This window comes from Trematomus bernacchii, unplaced genomic scaffold (genome assembly GCF_902827165.1).
Source record: "Trematomus bernacchii unplaced genomic scaffold, fTreBer1.1, whole genome shotgun sequence".
NCBI classification, from domain to species: domain Eukaryota; kingdom Metazoa; phylum Chordata; class Actinopteri; order Perciformes; family Nototheniidae; genus Trematomus; species Trematomus bernacchii.
Window position 1 is genome coordinate 10,766,330 of NW_022987803.1, and position 19,687 is coordinate 10,786,016.

Genomic DNA, 19,687 nt, shown 5'->3' on the forward strand with positions numbered 1-19,687 from the left:
CTGGTTATAATGCTGTTTGGAGGAGGCCTCACAGGTAAGAGCACTAACTAGCTACCATCACATGCACCTTAGCTTAACTTAAATGTATTAAACGTATAATTAAGTGATAGCAAAATATAAATAACTAATGTCATGCAAACATATTAATATTTGCTTGATTCCAGTGTTGCATTTAGCACATTGCATACAAACGTTAAGGGATTTTAAGATTCTGAAGTATTATGCTAAAAACTCAATAACTTAGATTATTATTTATAGTTTTGCTGAATAGTTTCATGTCCGCTTACCTTAGAAACGTAAAATGTGACGGCAGTGTGCTGATGGGGAAGCATGTTAGCTTAGCTTCTTAGCTTGAGCTAGCTCTGTTACTTCCCAGCTGGAGGCAGAAGGTCCCGCCTCGGCTCCGCCTCTTTGCCCTTATTTGGAGCAGGATGTAGCAGGCGGGAGTTAGACTCAGACGTCACTGTCGAGCCGTTAGTGGCCGACTCCGCCTACTAAGGGCTTCTCGGCAACTCTGCAGAATCCTATGGGTGACGTCACGGACCCTACGTCCATTTATATATACAGTCTATGGTCTTGCCTCTGTTGCATTCACTGAACACGGGAAATGACAATCCTGCCGTCCTCTCTAGTGTCACGATGAGGTTCAGGTAAAGCACGGTTAATGTATTATATTATTGACTCAATAATATAATACATGACTTTGAGAGTAGGAAATCTAGGCATATTAACAAAATTAATTAATCATACTTATCTCGGCGACGGTGTACTGAGATTATTATTTTTTTTAATATTTTTTTTTTTTTGCTAGGGGGCCCTTATGGCGCATTTCCACTACACGGTCGGCCTCGGCCACACTCGGTACGGCTCGGTACGGCTTGGCCGCGTTGGGCCTTAACAGGGCCGACTCACTTCATGCTGCGCTTCCATTACAGTTTAGGAACTGGGGTAGTTACTATAGCAACGCAGTGTAGGCGGAGCCGTGACGTCATCTTCAATGAGAACTCCAGAAACACAACACAGCCGTTAGCTGTTAGCACTCAGAGCTCACAGCTCCTTATATATGTTCAGAAACTCGACAAAAGTTAAACAAGTACACACCACAGACTGCCTGTGTCATGGTGAATACAGTCGCTGCTTTATTTATGTCTGTATAGGCCGTTGTTGTGAGTGTGGACAGTCAGAGCATATACTGCGTTAGCTTAGCCAATCTCCATCTAGAAAAACACGCATTTTAAAAGGTTTTTCGCCTGCCGTCTGTCTGCAGACTTGACAAAGCATTAATTCATGGTTTTTACTAACCGGTATCAGTATGTTGTTACTTCGGCATCATTTTGAAACGTGTATTACAATTAAATCACGGTCAAATATGTCCATCTTGTTGTAGTTCTAGCCCTCTTGCCAGCGCTCCTCTCTCTAGTTTAGCATACTCAGCCCGACTCAGCCCTGTTTGTTGGCCCCGATAGAACCACAATTTTGTCGGGCCAGAAAAGAGGTGAAAAAGTGGCCCCGGGCCGGGCCGGGCCGTAACTAGGCCTAGTGGAAGCGCAACCAAAAACGGGTACGGCACGACACGGCACGCTTAAAGCGAGCTCCGCGCTGTAGTGGAACTGCGGCACTTTTTCACCTCTTTTCTGGCCCGACAAAATTGTGGTTCTATCGGGGCCAACAAACAGGGCTGAGTCGGGCTGAGTATGCTAAACTAGAGAGAGGAGCGCTGGCAAGAGGGCTAGAACTACAACAAGATGGACATATTTGACCGTGATTTAATTGTAATACACGTTTCAAAATGATGCCGAAGTAACAACATACTGATACCGGTTAGTAAAAACCATGAATTAATGCTTTGTCAAGTCTGCAGACAGACGGCAGGCGAAAAACCTTTTAAAATGCGTGTTTTTCTAGATGGAGATTGGCTAAGCTAACGCAGTATATGCTCTGACCGTCCACACTCACAACAACGGCCTATACAGACATAAATAAAGCAGCGACTGTATTCACCATGACACAGGCAGTCTGTGGTGTGTACTTGTTTAACTTTTGTCGAGTTTCTGAACATATATAAGGAGCTGTGAGCTCTGAGTGCTAACAGCTAACGGCTGTGTTGTGTTTCTGGAGTTCTCATTGAAGATGACGTCACGGCTCCGCCTACACTGCGTTACTATAGTAACTACCCCAGTTCCTAAACTGTAATGGAAGCGCAGCATGAAGTGAGTCGGCCCTGTTAAGGCCCAACGCGGCCAAGCCGTACCGAGCCGTACCGAGTGTGGCCGAGGCCGACCGTGTAGTGGAAATGCGCCATTAGTGGCTAAGGGTTATGTCGCTTAATGGGTCGGGCCGGGTCTGCCACCCATATACCTGCTACAGAATCCTACCGAAGTAGTGCGTAGTGCTAGATGCCCATGTCACCACAGAAAATCTGTATCAACCTCTATACCTGTGTGTACTGATATATTAAGTGCTTTAAATTACTTCCTACTGCAATTAAAAAAATTCATAGAGGTTTTGTTTGGATTTTCTGAGTCTAAGGGGTGATAAAATCCCAGAGGGGATTGTTTTCATATTCTCATGTTATTGATCCCTTTTCTGACAAAAAATGTGTGAAAAGAACCAACTGTTTTTTGGTTTTTCATACACCTCACAGAATCCAATATTCATTGTGGCTTTTCTTCAGGATAACTCTATTTACTCTTTAAGAGCTTAATTTCCTTTCAATTAAAAATGGCACACATTTAGTATTCAAATTCGTATGATGTGAAAACAGGAGCAATAGAAAAAACACAAAGTATATTATGTTCTTGAGCTACAGTAATGATGAGTGTTTAAAAATAATTTCACTTAAAGTTTATTATAACTGAATATTAGTGAAAAGAAAGTAACCTCTCTAACACCAGCTTTGGTTGCCATGCCCACAGCAGTAACTAGACGGCTGTGGTTATTTAAGCTGATGCCTGCTGTTCTTTCCTCCTAAAATGATTGTATTGCTAATTACATCAGAAAGTGTATTGCTGTCATGATTAGAGCGACAAATTGACGTCATTCGTCTGCCCCCATGACCATGACGGCATGAGATTTAGCCTATCTGTAAAATGTGATTGTAATGATTATAACCTACTTCTTGGAATCTGGAATCTTTGAAACGGAAAGTATAATTTTATTGAATGTCTTTCTTCCACGAAAATATAGTACATTAGCCTCAGGGTTGTTCATTTGGGGGGGAACATGTCTCATTGTTTCTATTTTATGTATTTTAAGTGTCTACTTATGGAAAATGTATAAAAGCAATATTGTAATGATGAACCATCACTCCATCATTACAATATTTGTATTTATTTTCCCATTACACCCATACAATCAGTGCATAAAGGGTGTAACTAATATACTCGCAGGATTCTTGCTTTTCTGATCTTTCTGGTTGAATGCCCTTATTGTAAGTCTCTTTGGATAAAAGTCAGCTAAATGTAATTTAAAGAAAGATATTTTTTGTGCTGCTCGTCATCTAAAAGCTTTTTGACATCCAGCATTTAATTCCACTGAGATGAAGAATAGCAGTATCTTTTCTTACGTCAATCCAACAATGCTATTCAAAACCACTAAACCTTGGGACCAACATCCACTACAGGGAAAGCCTCTGGTGATCTCCTGAGATATAACATCTACATATGGTGTATCAAGTGCTTAATTTTATCAGTCAGGATCACACAAGTATCACAAGTGACACGTATTATAATTATTGAAAAAAATCGACCGATGGGTTCCAGAGATATGGAAAATGCACCAAAATGACCACAGAAGTGGTTATTTTTTTCTAAATCTCTCTAAAAAGGTCAAATTTCACTTGTTTTGCATCAATCTTGATACAGGGTACTTATTATATGTTATAGTTTGGATTCCTAAAGCTTTTAGTCTACTATCCCATCATTCAAGGGTGGTTTTCACTATAAGTAATGGTTTTTTTTTGGACGGAAACTATAATTAAAAAATTGTTACTATATATGTTCAATCTGAATTTACTTTAAAATAAAAAAATTCTATATTGATTCTGACTTTTCTACATCCAACTCACAGGTTTATCATTGCTTTGAGTAAAAAGATTATTAATTTACCCCTTTTAGAAGTGAAGATATAGTCATTTGTTCTGGGAATGTCATTTTCGAGCCTGAGACCTCAAAAACAGGCTAAGCCAACTACATTATTGACATACCAACGCATTGAATAAAATAGATCCCCGGTTAGTAATTATTCCTAATAATCTGGTGTAACAGATGTGTGTTTTATAGCTTTTTTGTTCAATTCTCTGTTTTGTTTGCGAAACAGAGTATGCCTTTGGAAACAAGACACATTTCTGAAAAATATTAAGACAATAAAGTCTAAACAAAATCAAATATGTGTCTATAAAGTATAAGGAAGACCAAACCGAAAGTATCATGCGGAGGGGCTTATCCAGAACTCGCTACATCCACATCAATATCACCACATGACTCCTTCAATATCGCCACATGCTTCTATGGCGTTTGCATTTATACACATCATATTGCCAATCCAATAACATTTTCCATACTTGTGGCCTATCTTGCTCAACCTTTAAGTTTATGCAAGTGACTACAGTATGTGTGCAACCAAAGAAGGGCATTAATAGGAAATAATATTGTTTTGTATTTCTTTTTGCTGCAAGTAAAGATTGATATTTCTCCCTTCATCAAATTGACAACTCAAAGACAGCAAACAGAGATGCTAATGCAGACAACACAGGCAAATACAGATATTGATTAATCAGAATCAGAATCAGAAACAGGTTTATTGCCAGGTAGGTTCGCACATACTAGGAATTTGACTTGATGTCATGGTGCATACATAAAATATAAAAAACAACCCCCAAACCCAATTACTTGCAGTCACCAGTCATCTATGCAAAAGGCTGAACTATTCCCTTTTCTCATATTGAAGACGAGACATTCTATGCAACATGGGGTATGCTCTGAACACATTCTTTTAAATAGCACTTCCCGGTAACTATTGTATATAATAAGGGCTTGTATGGAATATTTAATGCAAGATTTCAATATAACGTGCCTACCATTTAGCTATTTATTCGCAAACAACCCTACAGTAAAATAACGTATTATAATACATGAAGGCCTATCATTTTACAAAAATAATAAATGTATTCTATCTCATCTGAGAACAGAAATGTAGGACTCTAAAAAAAAAAGGACAGCACTTGTATTATCTTTACTTTCTTACTAGAGCATTTTCATTAGCCTTGAACAATATATTTTTCTCTACAACCCTTTAAACAAAGACTCTCACATTGTTATGCTAATCCAGAGATCAGTATGACACTTCCAAGTAGAAGTGAAGCGTGGGGTAATATGGAACCGTATGTTCACCATGCATGGTCACAGCAATCACGCACCTAACTATGAACTGCATTTTTATAACTGTGAACTTTTCACTGGCAATTTTCACACATACAGTAGAGGTGTGAATATCTCTGTGATAAATGCGGAGACGGTGCAAGTTAAAGATGCTTAAGGCTATATTTACCAGGGTCAACAGTTCAGTTATCCCTGAGTGGGTATAAAAGACTCTTAAAACTTCAAGACATGAAGGTAATTCACAATATTCTGTTTGTACATAGCATTTCAACCTATTTCAAGTGCTTGACGAAGTTGTAACTTCAAAATTATGCCGATATTTGGCCAAGTGCTTGAAAGATAAGAAACTAGACTACATCAATAAAAAAGGCACATGTAATCCATGTCAAACCCCATGCACCGAGATGCACCCACACAGTCATTATATTCATTGTTGGACAATGGCCTGGTTTTCACCATAAATCCCTCCCGGGTAAGATATTAATCCCATTCTATCTTATCTTCAATTCACTCAAAAACATAATAGACAATAGAGCTTCTGCCCCGGTTTGTTTCTCATGATTAAGATTTGCTGTTGCAAGTATAGCCTAATTTAGTTTTTTTAATGTACTTGGGGTGTGATTCATACAATGATGTAACTAGAGATGACTTCATTTTGTGTAATTGTCTTTTATAGATCAAGTGTCCGAGTGCTCTGTGTGTATAAATATGCATGCCTGGGTGTGCAAGTGTGTTTTTAAGGGATGAGCAAAATGTGACTTGAAACGATTGTTGAAGTGTGTGTGTGTGTGTGTGTGTGTGTGTGTGTGTGTGTGTGTGTGTGTGTGTGTGTGTGTGTGTGTGTGTGTGTGTGTGTGTGTGTGTGTGTGTGTGTGTGTGTGTGTGTGTGTGTGTGTGTGTGTGTGTGGTGGGGGGGGGCATACATGTGTCAGGGTGGAGGAGATTACGTGTGACACTGTGTACCATACTGTGTAGTCAATTGTCCATGTGGCAGGTTAATCCATGTATAATAGGAGTCAGATGCTGCATCGCACTGAATTAATATGAGGGCTGTCAGAAGAGAGAGCACAGAAATAGCTCAGTCTTTCAAAAATTCAGTGCAGGTACAAAAGGGAGCTGGAAAAACTGTTAAAAGGTGGGTTTTTTTTTTCTCTACTGGATGTTATTTCACTGTGTGTTTTTACCGCTGACTGGACAAACATGGATGAGAAATACTTGTCCAAACTATCCCCGACAGTTGATTTCTGGGCAGGGATTTACCTGGTGATAGTTGGTGAGTACAATACGTAATTTCCTTTTCTATATCAATAGCGACTTGTCTAATATAATTAATAACTTGAGCTCGCAAATAATTATTTTGAGGCTTCTCTTTCAAATGTCAGTGGGGATTAAGCTTAAACCCATGAATGACTTGTGAGAGAGAAGCACTTAAGACTTTAAATGTAGATTTGTTTGCTTTAATTCTCATTCCTGTAACTTTGAGATGGATAAGGAAACAGCGGGGCATGACTGTGTTGATACAGGATGTTTTTTTGTTTTTTTTTACTTTGTTTATTGGGTTTTTTCAACAGCATACAGTTATTCTATCAGAGCATGTATCAAAAGTAGGTAAACAAATCTTCACTTTATAGAAAAATAGGTAGAGTAGCAATGTAAATACTGCTTAACACCAGGGCAAACAAAATCCCACAGAGACAGAATAAGAATACAATAACAAATATATATATATATATAAAGAAATAAAATAAAATAAATAAATAGAAAACCAGTCAGCTAAAACAAAAATGTCAATATTAATGTTGTGGCGATCCAGCATAACACAACAGGAAAGAATGAAACAGAGAGGAATCAATAAAACACAAACACAGATATAGCTGATCAGTAATTATTATTTAGTTGTTGCAACAAACAAACAATAATGGGGAGTACATCACCTGCTGCCACAGCAGCCAATCGCGGAACTGCCCCCCCAGAACAGAAAGATCTCATGTGTTTTATACATGTAAAACACACACGAACATACACTTGAAACAGCATACGTGGCAGAGATGTTCCAACCTTATACAGTCATACAGTGTATATGTTGCATCCTCTGAGTTCTACATGATCCCAGATTTCATGACCTTATTTAGCAGCTACCACACATGCAACATGCATCCACAGTATACAACTGCTGCTGGTGAAGAGTTTCAGCTGATTGCCCATAGACACACCGTCCACTATACTGTAGCTTAATACCATGTGACATTAATGAATATATATATATTATATATATATGTTCTCTGGAGTGTTGAGATTACTAATATACTATGCTGTAAATCATCTCAGAAGTTTTGGGTTTTATTCTTCGTGTTGACCCAAACCCATAAGACAATAGCAGTGGAAGAATAGCTGGAAGTCATCCAGCTGCCTTCGTTGACACTCCAGTCTGCCTCATCCATCTTCCCTCCTCAAGATTGCAAGGGAAAAGACAGCTTTGACCTGGGTAGAAAATAGCACTTGCATTCTGGGTTAACAGCCTACAGTCGACCACTAGGTCTTAGAGTCTTATCTATAATTTGTAAACTTCTTGAAACCATGAGATGTTGTTTGTGTTGTGTTTTTACTTACCCACAATTTCCTAAACACACAACAAACATCTCCTGCAACATTGTTCAGCCATGGTGCTGAAACCAATCAGATCCCAACTTTGAACAATACATTTAATCATACCTGTCTTTAGCAGAACCCAATCAGGAGCTTGACCATGTGGGAAAAAGTTTTTTAGGCGAAAAGTTGTTTCATTTGCCCTCTGGATCAAGTGAGGGTTAAAAGATTCACGTGACAAGAATTTAAAAGACATCTGAAACCAATGTGTCACAGAAGAAATAATGAAAGATTTCACCTGGGATGGAAACAAAATATGATCAAATACATCTTAAAATTAAATTACTAAATTGAACAATAAACCCATTATACCCCTCCTGGAAACATTGTCCTCCAAACCATAGAGACCATGTTTCCCCAAGTAAGATACTTCAGAGTACCCCTCTTCACACACAATGTTATTTCAAAGTCCTATGACTCATCATCAAGAACACCTAAAACAAAGGAAAAAAACCTTCTCCTGTCAAAAAGAATCAGCAATGTTAAAAATCAAGCTACATAGTCATTAAGCCATGCAGGGATCATGCAGAGTCATACAAAGTTCATGCGTCATGTCTCACAATGGTTCAACTAATATTGCATAGTCAGAAAAACATTGCCAAAAGCATTGGGTGCATCCCAAAATAAAATCACTTTGTCAGTGGGTCAGTGTTACTGTAACAGTCAGGAATTGACAAATCAATTCACATTCATTCAGTCTTTGCAAAGTCTAAGTCAGTCTCGAGATCTCATGTCCTACAGTAGTGCACTTTGATATTCTACCAGCTGGAGTTTACTAGTGACATCATTTTGTTGATGTCAAACAATGCAACAAAGTTTTTCCCGTGTTCGCAGCACAATTGTCTCCAGATGTTAAACAAACAAATTATCAATAAACTTCATTAATGTACTGCCCCTAGGAAACACAAAGCCTGACAAATGTTCATGCAAGGCATTCTTAAGTGATCCTGCGGACATCGGCCTTTTTAATTAATTATTTAAATTAATTATTAATAATAATAATAATAATAGTCCTTTTCATTAATTAGTTTACCCTTAGAAGTGAACATATCTCATAATGTTACATCAGGCTGTTAAACTAAGTGTTTAGCCAATCAATCATACCAAACCATATTACAGTACCAGGTACTGAAGTAGATAATTATTACTGTATCAGATTTAACTGGTGATTGAACAAACAAAGCCTCTTTGTTTACGACATGCAGACCACTAACACATTTTTCCAAGTTCAGCATCAGCCTTCGTTACTCTAAAATTAAGTTTTAAATAGGAATATTAGAAATGGAACAAATATTTAATCTTCAGAAATGTTCTCAATAAATCTATCTAGTGAATAGCCAACATATTTAAAAAATGTCAGATATAAAAATAAGCCTAAATACTCCTTTACTATCAAAGTCTAAATCTAGACCTAACGTGAACAGTTTTGGTAATGGACAATTTAATCTAAAAGCAAAACAAAATTGGACTTGTGTTCTTGTTATTTGTTCTTCAAAATACATTAGTAAATACTTTGTGAAGTATTCACAATATAACTAACCCTTTAGGATATCAAATCAGTTCATCTTTAACCAGATACTATTTCCCTATTTATGTTTAGTTCATGATAACAATGGTATAACGACCACACGTTTTACCCATAGCTAGTTTATATGTCAAGATTATTATGTGTGACATAATAATCAGATTTCTTGTATGCAAAATAAAGGATATTAATAGTATTCATCTTTTCAGTATTCTAGACCATCGTTAAACAAGCAGCCTCTGTTCTTAAACACGAAACATAATGTTCTGCACCACCTTCTGGAAAAACTCTTGCACAGTTATGCTGTAGAATCATTGCATAATTTCTTCAGAGCCTGAACAGTCTGAGACAAGCCTGTCTCAAGATCTTGTCATAATGAGAACAGTCAGTGATTCGTTGTCCTCTGCAGCTGTAGTCAGTGGCAGGGTCCCCAAAAAGCTAGAAACGGCCCTGGTCAGTGGGCTCAAGGAAACTCTCTCTGGCATCTGGAGGGAAGGAAACTCTTGGATCAATGTGGTACAATCAGCAGGTACATGTTGTCCTCTGCACAGTAGAAATCCCCCAAAACTGCAGTTCCTCTTCACACCACTGTTGCCTTGACAACGAGGCACAAGCAAAATGTCAAAACCTCCTCAGAGATGCGTTCTTTGCACACTTCTTCTGTTTCTGTAGTGAGCAACATTTCACCAACACACTGATTCAGAGTAAAACCCAAAGGTGGCGCATAACTATCCAGTGCTGCTGTAATCACAGCAAATCAGCTACTAGAGAAAAACTCAATTTAAATCTCTCCCCCAACGGGTTATAACATGAAATGGCTGAGTGTCTATATGGTCAGGAATGCTGAAACATGTGAATGTTAAAACAAACTAATGGTGGTAGTTTACCCAGATTCTTTACTTCATTAAAAGTAGTACAACTACATTGTAAAATCTCTTTTGTCTAGTTGACGTCCTGCTTTTAAATTCTAGTCAGGAAAATAACATAAGCATCATCTTTAAAATCTTCTTAAATTTGAAACCAAAAAGGTATTCCTTCTCCACCATGATCCATTTCTATCAAAGTCCAAAAAAAAAAAATTCAACTTCAAAAGTCAATTTCATTCCAAATACGTTTTGCTTACTGTGAGTCAGTATTTCTTCTGTGGAAGTCTCAAGTCTGGTTTCTCAATTCCTTGAGATTTACCACAGCCGTCTCAGGGCTGCCTGGCCAAGGGAGTTGAGACCCCCAGAGAAGGAACACAGCAACCTCCAGCATCGGCATCTCGGTAGAACCTCCAACATGTTGTGGTGATCCAACACGCACACAACAGGAAAGAATGAAACAGAGAGGAATCAATAAAACACAAACACAGATATAGCTGATCAGTAATCGCGGAACTGCCCCCCCAGAACAGAAAGATCTCATGTGTTTTATACATGTAAAACACACACGAACATACACTTGAAACAGCATACGTGGCAGAGATGTTCCAACCTTATACAGTCATATATGTTGCATCCTCTGAGGTCTACATGATCCCAGATTTCATGACCTTATTTAGCAGCTACCACACATGCCAATGTATACAACTGCTGCTGGTGAAGAGTTTCAGCTGATTGCCTATAGATGGGCCTCCTTCCGGCAAACCAAATGAACAACACACTGTCCACTATACTGTAGCTTAATACCATGTGACATTAATGAATATACCAGAAATACGCTGTAATAAACATTCTGCTATAACATTAACAATAAATGTCGACACAGGATATTAAACATGGTATTTGAGTGGACATTCTCTCTTCTGAGCAAATTACATTATTGATTTTTGACACCAACGAGTCAAGATCTTTAGCCCCTGATCTCTATCTGACTCATTTGACATTAAGCAACAGTAAATACTGCATCCCATCTTTTATTTTCTTAAAAAACAGCTGCATAGCGCACACTTGAAGTAAATTAAAGTTTTTAAAATAAATGCTTACCTATTAAATAGCTCTGCATTGCATTAAAGAAAACATGTCCTGCATCCAAGCTTTTCCCTATTGTTTTGATTTAATTTATTTTCATGCTAAAGAACAAACCCTTTGTGTGATTTTTGTATTAACTTGAAGGCAATTGTCTTTCCCTTTAAAAGGGTCCTTCAATGAGAGTTGCTTCGCTGCAGGCTAATTAACCTGAAATACATTTACGCGGTGTAACCCCGCACCATACGTGAAAGCAAAACACCGGACACTCTCACAGAGATGTAATTAAAGAAGTGCACCTTAATGAGGTAAAACAACTAATAAGATTATCATTTTGCATTTCACTTTGTATGGTGGGTGTTTTGGCAGGTGGGGTGCGCAGCCCCTCCTCCTACACACACGGAGCTCAGAAGTGGAGTGTCGCAAGACAGAGGAGAGTTAACCACGGTTGCACCTGTTGTGTTGCTGTGTATGAAAGTTTCACTGAAAAAAAATGCTGTGCGTTGCTGTACAGATACCAATCTTTACAATTTGGACTGTAACACATGCATTTTGACAATTGAATAAGTAATTTTCTTTTCAAAAAAATTGCAGACAATGTGGTGTTCGCAGCATCTGTTCTCAGTTTAATATCCATTTGTAATTAGAAGTTCAAATATTTTGTTGTGGACTGACAATCAAATGACATTTAAAGAAATCGTCTTTTACTTTGAGAAACTGTGATGGATGTTTCTCACTATTTTCTAAAAAGTTAAAGACCAAACAATTAAATCTAGAGAAATCAATTATTTAAAAATAATCGATAATCAATATATTGGTCAGTTGTAGCCATACTCTTTGTTTGTCATACACAATCCAAACTGGACACCATCTACTGCTTTGGTGATATCGAATGTAAGGAATGAGGGACTGATTCAAGTGCTCCTAAATCTCTTTGTGCCCTCACATGGAACAGTGTTTGTCTGTAAATGTGGGAGTGTGTTATGTTTACCTCCTATACGGACAGTTCCATGACCTTCTCACCTGCTGGTGTCCCTTTGCATTGCCCGCACATGTCTGACTCACGTACCTGGACTTGGTCAGCTGGGATGCCATCTGTCTTGGTGTTGATGTCATGAAGTAAACCACAATAGATAATCCAGTTTCCAGGTAGAGCATCAGTCCACAGGCCATTGTTGGGAGATCTAGGGTAAGATAGGGATCAACTGTCACTAGGGACTTAAAGCTCCCATGTCATGCTTTTCCGGTTATTACCCGTCCCCTTGTGTGTTATGAAGGTTTTTATGCATGTAAACGGTGTGCAGAGTCAAAACCCTCAAAGTACACCCTGTAGCGAGTAAAACTCTAACACAGAAAATACCTCCCCAAAACGCCTCGTTGGAGATACGTCACTGCCCATTTGAGTCTTCCATTTAGTTCCGGGTACGGCCTGATGTCATGCGGTACCCGGAACGAAATGGACCAATCCCGAAGAGCTATGGCCACACCCAGCGGCGCTGGCCGCACCCTCTGCCAGCCTAACATTTACTGTTGGAAGCTCTGGTTCAGTTCACAATCGATCCAGTCATGCCACTGCCAAGGACCTGTTTCCTGAAATGTGAGGAGAAATCTGAGCTGTTTGTCCTACCGACGGAAGAACCACGACGAAGTCAGTGGTTGAAATTTCTTTTCAACACTGTTCCTCCAGAGGTTCGAAGAACCGGCATTTCACAGACGAAAGCTTCCAAAACATTGCCCAGTTTGAGGCCGGATATGCACAGCTTGTTTGGACCGTTTGGAGCAGGGGAAGATTCGGGTACACAACCTGTAAGTTTGCATTGTTATTTGTGTATTTATCAAACAAGGTATCTACCACGACTGTTTAAATGTGTAAACATGTTTCGGACTGCTAAGCCAGTGCTAACTGTGCTAACTAAGTTGCTAGCGTTTCCATATATCAACTCCAATATTAGCAGATCGCCTTACATACATGTTCCTCATAGCTGGATAATGTCTGCATTCACACACGAAATAGTCATAGACCGTATACTCCTGGTGATTTTACATGGGCCCTTTAAGTTCACTCAGCAAATGGATTTACCTCAAATGTCCATCCATGTTTTATATGAATCAAGAAACTCAAAACATACTGTCTGGGTAAAGTCAAAGAGATCCAAAATCAAAGCTCTTTTAAACTTTGGTACATTGCTCTGGTTTTAGTCAGTCTGAAGTGACTGGATTAAAAATGTGAAGAAATTACATCATGAAATATCCTCGTTAAAGACTCAGTAGCTGTTCGCTCCCCGTTAATAACTTCACGCGCCACCAGCTGTGAAAAACCACCACTTGTATACAGTAGATTAAAATCCCTACAGGTGGTGAGGTGTTACAATAACGTTAGTCATACATACACAGGTCATACAGACACAGGACCTGTCATATAAGATAAAAGCCACATGCTGTTCAGGTCCGTGTATTTTTTGTCAGTTTGATTTTTCGTTTGAACCAAAAGCCAAAAAACGAGAATACCAGCCTTTTTTCGTTTTTGATTTAAAACGAAAAAAACGGGAAACCAAAGCCTTTTTCACGTTTTTGTTGTCTAAATAAAAAAACGGATAACGAGAAAACCTAATTAAAAAAAAGGTCTGTATATGTTTTGTTATTTTGTTTGTGAAATAAAGCAATGATCATATTTGTAACAGACTCAAAATCTGATTTTGTAACATTTAACAACATTCAGTGCAATTAATTTTTCAAAATGGCTTTATTTAACACAAAAACATAATAACATATAGTTCATACTCTTGTGAGGTAAAGTAGAATCTGTCCGAAGGATTTAACAGGAACAAACATATGGTGCAGGTTGGTTAATAGGGTTATGATATGAACTAAAATAAAAGATGGAGGAGAACAACATTTTAAATAGTGTGGTTAAAGCTGCAACGATAGATTATATTCAATATGAATTATCAGAGAATTTTTTTAAATGAGAACAATGTGATTATTTGTGGCCTATTACAGCTTTGTGCAATTGCCAAGACATAAACTGGTGCTTTTGGCACAATTATTGAAACCACAAACTCAAGTTGCCTTTCATCTATTGAACAGATATGCTAAATCATAAGCACATTGTCTGCTTTACACTAAGTTTGATATTCCAAAATACACTTTTTGCAAATGACTACACACTCTTATTTACACTAGACACGTTATTCAAAACCGACAGCCTGTGTGTTGTTTGCTAAACACTGCCATTGAAATACCACACTCAATTATCAAACCCCTGCACCCAGAATGCACATGTTAAAAGCAACAAGTCCTCCAACTCATACGACCAAATAGATCGATTGTTCAACAGCTTATTACGACCTATAGTCACGTTTTAAAGTTTAGCACCTCTAGTGGTCGTGTAAGAAACAACAATTTGCGGCATATGGGCTGATGCTCCCGTTGACTGCAAACGCTCCGGAGGGTCGTTATTCACAAATCACCCTCTCTGGAAAATCCTAAATTGTAGGATAGTTTGGCCATTAAAATGCTTTTTGATTAGATTTCTAGCGAGAAGTGTATATTGTACTATTATAATCGTCCAGTGGATGTGTAGGATCTATAGTTTGATAGATATTACGAAGATTATTTGAGGTCTCGCCAGGAGAACGTGTATATAGTACGTCTCTCCGCCTATTCATTTCTATTGACGGCAGCGTCCATGTAAAGTTAGCGTCAACCCTCACGGGGTGAAAACAGTATTTCTGGTCTCGAAGTCTTCATAGTAAAACCGTATTCCCCTCACTGTCAAATGATTTTAGAGTGATATCTGCAGTACTCATCCACTAAAAAACATCAGTTTATCCTTGTTAATTACACAACATTAATTGGTTTAAATTGTGTACAATGCTTTTGTGTTTTTCCCATAGGTTTTTCCCTTTCGATTCTGAGAGACACATTTCTTTTTTCAGATTGGCGAAAACATCTACCCATAATCCTCAGCTATCGTTGAAGCTCGGTGATTGGATGTTTTAGCCGCAATGCACGTTGGGATATGGTGTTTATGCGATATGAAATCCAAAAACATTTTTAAAAAGAATACTTCGTTCCGAGTTTGCTTGCTTTTCTCTTTGAAAGTCATCACATAACGACATTGTAATACACGGTTCGGCTGCATTAAATATTACACATCTGCCATAGTTCTCTATTTATAGAGCCCTGATTAGAAAACCTTTGGACAAACTGGAAGAAATGCCACCGAAACTGAATACGTGACGTGAATCATAAACATATCAGCAATTAAACAACATCTTCAATTTCTCTTCACATAATACGTCTCCTTGCAGTATCAATAGTCCACACTTTGTTTTAGTCTTTTTCCAGTGGCTTGCAACCAGGCAAAACGCAACATCTTGCAAGAAACAGCGTCTGAGGGCTTCTTAACATTTAATAAACTATGAATGTGTCATACTCACTTAACGGGAAGAAACTCAGCTTTCAGACAATGTTAACAATTTTTAGCAAAACGAAACAAAAGGGTAATAACAAAGGCTCTGAATTAGCCCTGAGTGAAAAAATGCTAACGCAATTACCAGAGAACTCAAGATAAAATACCCTTATTACTTATTGGATCTGCACAAACAAGATATCGATTAGCAAGCTGAGATTCCACAGATTCCAGACATATAAGTATCATCACTGAACGATCAGAACATCGTGACATGGGAAACAAACACAGACATCACACAACGTAGCATTACGGAGCAAACACGGGAGAAATACTTACCAATGTGGTTGTTCTGATCAAAGGTTGTGTTCAATGGCATTAAAACGATAAAAACGCTGCTGAAGGTTAATCCATAGGTTAATCCAATGTGTCTGTGTCACTTTGAAATGATTACTGATAATCCATCTTCATATTTATGTCAATAACGGAGATTTCATATTAGCTGCTACGAGAGTATATGACAGCTTCCGGTTTTGGGCATTCTGGCTACGCATCACTCATTCACCAATGGGTAATGTTTAGATGGATTTTAGGAACTTCCCCTCGATTCTATTGGCTCTAACAGTTCAAAAGAGGTGTCAATCATCAAAATCGACCAAGGGGGGCCAGAGATATGGAAAATGCACCCAAATGACCCCAGAAGTGGGTTTCTTTTTCTAAATCTCTCTACAAAGGTCAAATGTCACTTGTTTTGCATCAATCTTGATACAGGGTACTTATTATATGTTATAGTTTGGATTCCTAAAGCTTTTAGTCTACTATCCCATCATTCAAGGGTGGTTTTCACTATAAGTAATGTTTTTCTTTTGGACGGACACTATCATTTAAATTTCTTTACTATGTTCAATCTGAATTTACTTTAAAATAAAAAAAATCTATATTGATTCTGACTCTTCTACATCCAACTCACAGGTTTATCATTGCTTTGAGAAAAAAGATTATTAATTTACCCCTTTTAGAAGTGAAGTTATAGTCAATTGTTCTGGGAATGTCATTTTCGAGCCTGAGGCCTGAAAAACAGGCTCTGGGCTCAACAGGTTAAAACCCAGATAATTTAGCGAAGAATAAAACAGATAATATAAACAGATATACATAAAGACAATTTCAACACACAGTGAATGCTAATGTAGCTTCCAATCTTCTGGTTGCACATGTGTTTGCCAAATACAAAAGTCATCTGGCTGTGTGGCCAGTCAGTCAACTGTTGTGATCTCCGCCCACCCATTGTGCCCCAGAAAAATCAATTAATACGACTTTAAGGGTTGTCTAAATAAGCAGACTTGATCCCGAACTGGAGGCACATAAGAAAACAGTGGTTGTTTGTGATTGATGTTCATTCCTGGCTCTCTTTGCTCTAAGAAGTGTTGTTTCACACAACCGCAACAGATGATTTCCTGCCTGAAGCAACAGATGAGTTTAAGCAGACAGTCCTTTGGAGACAATCCACCGCATTATTTGTAATTTCATCATTGAACAATGGTTGAAGGCAAATAAATGAGTGATTTTTGTATAAAGAGACCCACAAGCATCCGCACAAGGAGACCTCTGCAAACACAGCTTCCCAACAATCAGTTGTTTCTCTTTTTTTAGATCACATTCTGCAGAAGCATTTTGCTTTAGTTTGTTGACATACATTTTTTTACAAAACCTGCAGACATCAGGGGACTCCTAGAGAAGACAATCATTAATAAAAAGTAATAATTAACAGATGTTTTGGAGTAGTACGTACGTAAGTGCCCTGCAGAAGACTCCCTTGAAAAAGAGATCTATGATCTCAATGGGACCAATCTGGTTAAATAAAGGTTTGAAATGAAATGAAAAATGAAGACTGAGCATACCAAAGTTGGTATCTTTAAGTCATAGTTGGTTGTTGCTGTTGCAGGATGAGCAACACAGCAACTGACAAAAAGAATAACTAAAAAAGAGATGCAGAGCCCAGCAATGTTATGTTCAGCAGGTGAGGACCCAAAAGCAGACAACCTCAGAGAGATAAGAGAAGGATTATTGTCAGAGTTTTTCATGAAATAAGGAACAAAGGGTGTATTAAACGGTTTTACAACAATTACTCCGATTTATTGTACAGCACAGTGTGTACCTTAACTATGACATTTGAAATACAATTTGTAATAATATTGACTTGCTTACAGATTCACAAGACATCATTATTTGTAGAAAAAAGTCCCAATAAGATAAGATAAGATAGAGCTTTATTGTCTCCCTTAGGAGAAATTTGTCTTGGGCATCGAGATAATAAACATAAAACATTCAGGTCAATCAGTCATAGATACAGAACAGAGATCACATTTCACATGACAAGAAACATACAGGTACAGCACTTTCCCTATTGCACATATCCCTATTGCACATACATAAATCAAATATTGCACTTTTCCCTATTGTATTTATACATAAATCAAATATTGCACCTTCCCTACTGCATTCATACACAAATCAAATATTGCACTTTCCCTATTGCACCTATGCATAGTGTCCGTCAAATTGCACATATACACATAATACACTTTCCCTATTTAACCTTCTCGATTGGACATACTACACTGTAAACATTTATCAAGAAAAATGTACATGTATGCAATACCAATGCATACACTGACTATCATTGCATTAGCTGTTTATGGTTTATATTCCATATGTGTATGGGGTATTTAGAGCATCAAAATGCAGAATGACTCCAACCACGGTGTTGTTATGCACAAATATTATAATCAAATACAACAGAGGTTTTAAAAAAATAATAGAATAAAAAACAAAACATATAAATTATAGTACAAACAGAGATACAAATATATATAATAATGCAAGTTTTATGTTGTTTGATGGGATGAAGAGCAAGCCACAAACAAGCCTTTTTAGAGACAGAGGGGGGAGAGTATTCATCACCCTGATGATGTGTAAGGGATTTACCCGCTCTGGCGGAGCATGCTGGGAGGCTCCAGTATTTTTAGAGACTGTGTGAGGGATGGATGGGGTCACACTCAATTGCTAGTGGCTTTGTTGGTATTGTAAATGTCCAAGAGGAAAGAAGTGAGGCACCAGTGATCTCCCCAGCCCCATTTACTTTGCACTGTAGGATCCTGCGGTTGAAGGAGATGCAGCTCCAAAACCACATAGTAATGTTATCTTTTGCACCACAAACTCCTGACCTGATGCCTGGTTTTATTGTAATGGTGACGGAAAGTTCATTAATAAGGAATGAATGCAGAGCACTTGTGTCTAGATAGCTCAGGGAGAGTCGAGCCAATTAGTACTACTTAGGGACAAAAACCTTGCAGTCCTTTCCACAATTTAGAAGGTCTGCTTGATAATTAAACATGTCATCGAAAAAATGATGTCAATCAAATTGTGATAAGCTTGTGTAATGGAAATATGTTATATAAAGCAGGCTGAACCCAGAATACATCAACCAATCTTTCTAATGGAGGAGACATTATAATATTATCTAAGCAGCGATTCTGAATTAATGGTCAATTCTATTTTAAGACTCTTATGCTCTGTAAGCACTTTGCTTAAAGAGTAGACATGTATTCTGCAATATGTCACATATTTGGTTACCTGCGTAAAATTGAAGATAAGAATAGCTAAATTTTGTTGAAGCAAGTAATCAGATCATCCACTTTTTATTATGAATACCTGATGATAATGAATTAATAACTAAAGTGTTTGAATTGATAGGTTCCAATTCATTCTTTGATGG

The 19,687-nt window shown here is 37.9% G+C and overlaps 1 protein-coding gene across 1 annotated transcript in view; it reads left to right on the forward strand.

Annotated features, from left to right (window-relative positions):
- Positions 1–6,578: 6,578 nt before the first annotated feature.
- The window catches only part of opn8a (opsin 8, group member a), a 48,453-nt gene continuing 35,344 nt past the window's right edge, over positions 6,579–19,687 (forward strand). Inside the window, exon 1 of the mRNA XM_034150810.1 lies at positions 6,579–6,651. Coding sequence (XP_034006701.1) covers positions 6,579–6,651 — 73 coding nt within the window. The remainder of the gene's footprint in view (positions 6,652–19,687) is intronic.